Source organism: Piliocolobus tephrosceles, chromosome 21 (genome assembly GCF_002776525.5).
Source record: "Piliocolobus tephrosceles isolate RC106 chromosome 21, ASM277652v3, whole genome shotgun sequence".
NCBI lineage: Eukaryota > Metazoa > Chordata > Mammalia > Primates > Cercopithecidae > Piliocolobus > Piliocolobus tephrosceles.
This window is the reverse complement of record NC_045454.1, coordinates 49,847,566-49,850,241: the sequence shown is the minus strand read 5'-3', so window position 1 is coordinate 49,850,241 and position 2,676 is coordinate 49,847,566. Positions and strand designations below refer to the sequence as shown.

The 2,676-nt window shown below is 53.8% G+C and overlaps 1 protein-coding gene across 1 annotated transcript in view; it reads left to right on the top strand.

Annotated features, from left to right (window-relative positions):
• Positions 1-2,676, top strand: part of TLE6 (TLE family member 6, subcortical maternal complex member) — an 18,406-nt gene that overhangs the window by 14,177 nt on the left and 1,553 nt on the right. Inside the window, exons 14-15 of the mRNA XM_026455601.1 lie at positions 1,411-1,552; positions 2,260-2,410. Of these exons, the coding sequence (XP_026311386.1) occupies positions 1,411-1,552; positions 2,260-2,410 (293 nt within the window). The remainder of the gene's footprint in view (positions 1-1,410; positions 1,553-2,259; positions 2,411-2,676) is intronic.

Sequence of the window (2,676 nt, the reverse complement as noted above, 5' to 3'; positions counted from 1 at the left end):
ATATATTATATATAACAGGCTGGGCATGGTGGCTCACATCTGTAATACCAGCATTTTGGGAGGCCAAGGTGGGTTGATCATTTGAGGCCAGGAGTTCAAGACCAGCCTGGCCAACATGGCAAAACCCCATCTCTATTAAAAATATGAAAATTAGCCAGCATGGTGGCACATGCCTGTAATCCCAGCTACTCCAGAGGCTGAGGCAGGAGAACCGCTTGAACCCAAGAGGTGGAGTTTGTAGTGAGCCAAGATGGTGCCATTTGTACTGCAGCCTGGGTCACAGAGTGAGACTCTGACGCAAAATATATAGAGAGAGGCTGGGCATAGTAGCTCATGCCTGTAATCCCAGCACTTTGGGAGACTGAGGTGGGTGGATCACCTGAGGTCAGGAGTTCAAGACCAGCCTGGCCAACATGGTGAAACCTTGTCTCTACTAAAAATGCAAAAATTAGCCAGGTGTGGTGGTGCACACCTGTAATCCCAGCCACTTAGGAGGCTGAGGCACTAAAATCGCTTGAATCCAGGAGGCAGAGGTTGCAGTTAGCTGAGATCGTGCTGCTACACTCCAGCCTGGGCAACAAAATGAGACTCCATCTCAAAAAAAAAAAAAAAAGTGTGTATATATACACACACACATATATACATATATACACACACATACACATACATATATACATTTATATGTGTGTGTATATGTGCATATATATACATGCATGCCAGGCACGGTGGCTCATGCCTGTAATCCCAGCACTTTGGGAGGACGAGGCGGGCAGATCACCTGAAGTCGGCAATTTGAGACCAGCCTAACATGGAGAAACCTCATCTCTACTAAAAATACACAATTAGTCAGGCGTGGTGGCCCATTCCTGTAATCCCAGCTACTGGGGAGGCTGAGGTGCTAAAATCGCTTGAACTCAGGAGGCAGAGGTTGCAGTGAGCCGAGATGGTGCTGCTGCACTCCAGCCTGGGCAACAAAACGAGACTATCTAAAAAATACATGTAAAATATGTATATCACGTATGAAATATGTATCAGCATGTTTGCAGGAAGCAATGGCTGATGTAAAACACAGCACACCACCTGTCCACCACTATTCTCCTTCCCTGCTTGAAGGGATTCCTGTAGACCTGCCTCAGAGTTTGGGTGGACTCAGGGTAGAAGAGGCAAGGGGAGGCCTGGGTGAGACCAAGAGGAGGCCCAGGTGGATGGAGAAGGGAGACTGAGGGCCGCGAGGGGCTGGCGCTAGTTCCTGTGTCCATTTTCTGCCAACTTTGATACACACTTGGTGAAGGCAGAGATTTGTGGGGGGTAGCACTGTCCTTTTCATGCCCAAATGTAGTGACTGGTGTTTCTGGGGGCCCAAACCTCAGAATCTTGGCCTGATTGCCTCCCGCTGTCCCTTCTGGCCAGGGACCTCGCAGGTTATCCTGATGGAGTCAAGAGTATGGTGGTCAAGGGTTACAGCATCTGGACTGGGGGGCTGGATGCCTGTCTGCGGTGCTGGGACCAGAGGACCATCCTGAAGCCTATGGAGTACCAATTCGAGTCTCAGGTGCGGAGGCTGGGATGGGGTCTGCTCGGCCAGGCATCCTCTGGTCCTCACATGAAAAAATGAGGTTGAGGCCGGGCGCGGTGGCTCACGCCTGTAATCCTAGCGCTTTGGGAGGCCGAGGCGGGTGGATCTCCTGAGGTCGGGAGTTTGAGACCAGCCTGGCCAACATAATGAAACCCCATCTCTATTAAAAATACAAAACTGAGGGCTGGACGCGGAGGCTCACGCCTGTAATCCCAGCCCTTTGGGAGGCCGAGGCAGGCGGATCATTTGAGGTCAGAAGTTCAAGACCAGCCTGGCCAACGTGGTAAAACCCCGTCTCTACTAAAAAATACAGAATAATTAGCCGGGCGTGGTGGTGCATGCTTGTAATCCCAGCTTCCCGGGAGGCTAATGCGGGAGAATCGTTTGAACCCCAGGAGGCGGAGGTTGCAGTGAGCCGAGATCATACCATTGCACTCCAGCCTGGCAACACAGTGAGACTCCATCTCAAACACTCATGCTATATTGGGTGCGAAGTAGGGAAGACGCTCCATTTTACAGACTGACAAACTGAGGCACAGATATGAAGTTGCTTGTGCCAGGGCTGCACAGCTAGGAAGGGGTCAGTTGCTCAGCCTCCAGGGTAGGTCCCCAGGCTCCTGCCTGCTTCCTGGGCCAGGCTGGGACCTAACCAGGTTCCTCCCTCCCCACTGCCCGTTACCCAGATAATGAGCCTGTCCCACAGCCCCCAGGAGGACTGGCTGCTGCTGGGCATGGCCAATGGCCAGCAGTGGCTGCAGAGCACCAGCGGGAGCCAGCGGCACCTGGTGGGACAGAAAGATGGCGTCATCCTGAGCACCAAGTTCTCCCCCTTTGGTAAGCGGCTGGCGGAAGGTGGGGGGACTCCCCTGCAGCCCCCAGCCTCCAGCCTCCCACAAGACCCACCCAACCCTCTAGGACACCTCAGAACCCATCTGTAGCAGAAACAAGTTTTGGGGTTGCTGTTGCAGGGGGATGAGGGAGGGAAGGGGGTGGGTGCCTGTGCCCTACCCACCCCATGGCCCTCCCCTCCGACTCCCTATCCCCGGCATGGTCCTTCCCCCCCATCCCCGCCCCCCCACCCCCGGCGTGGTCCTTATCCC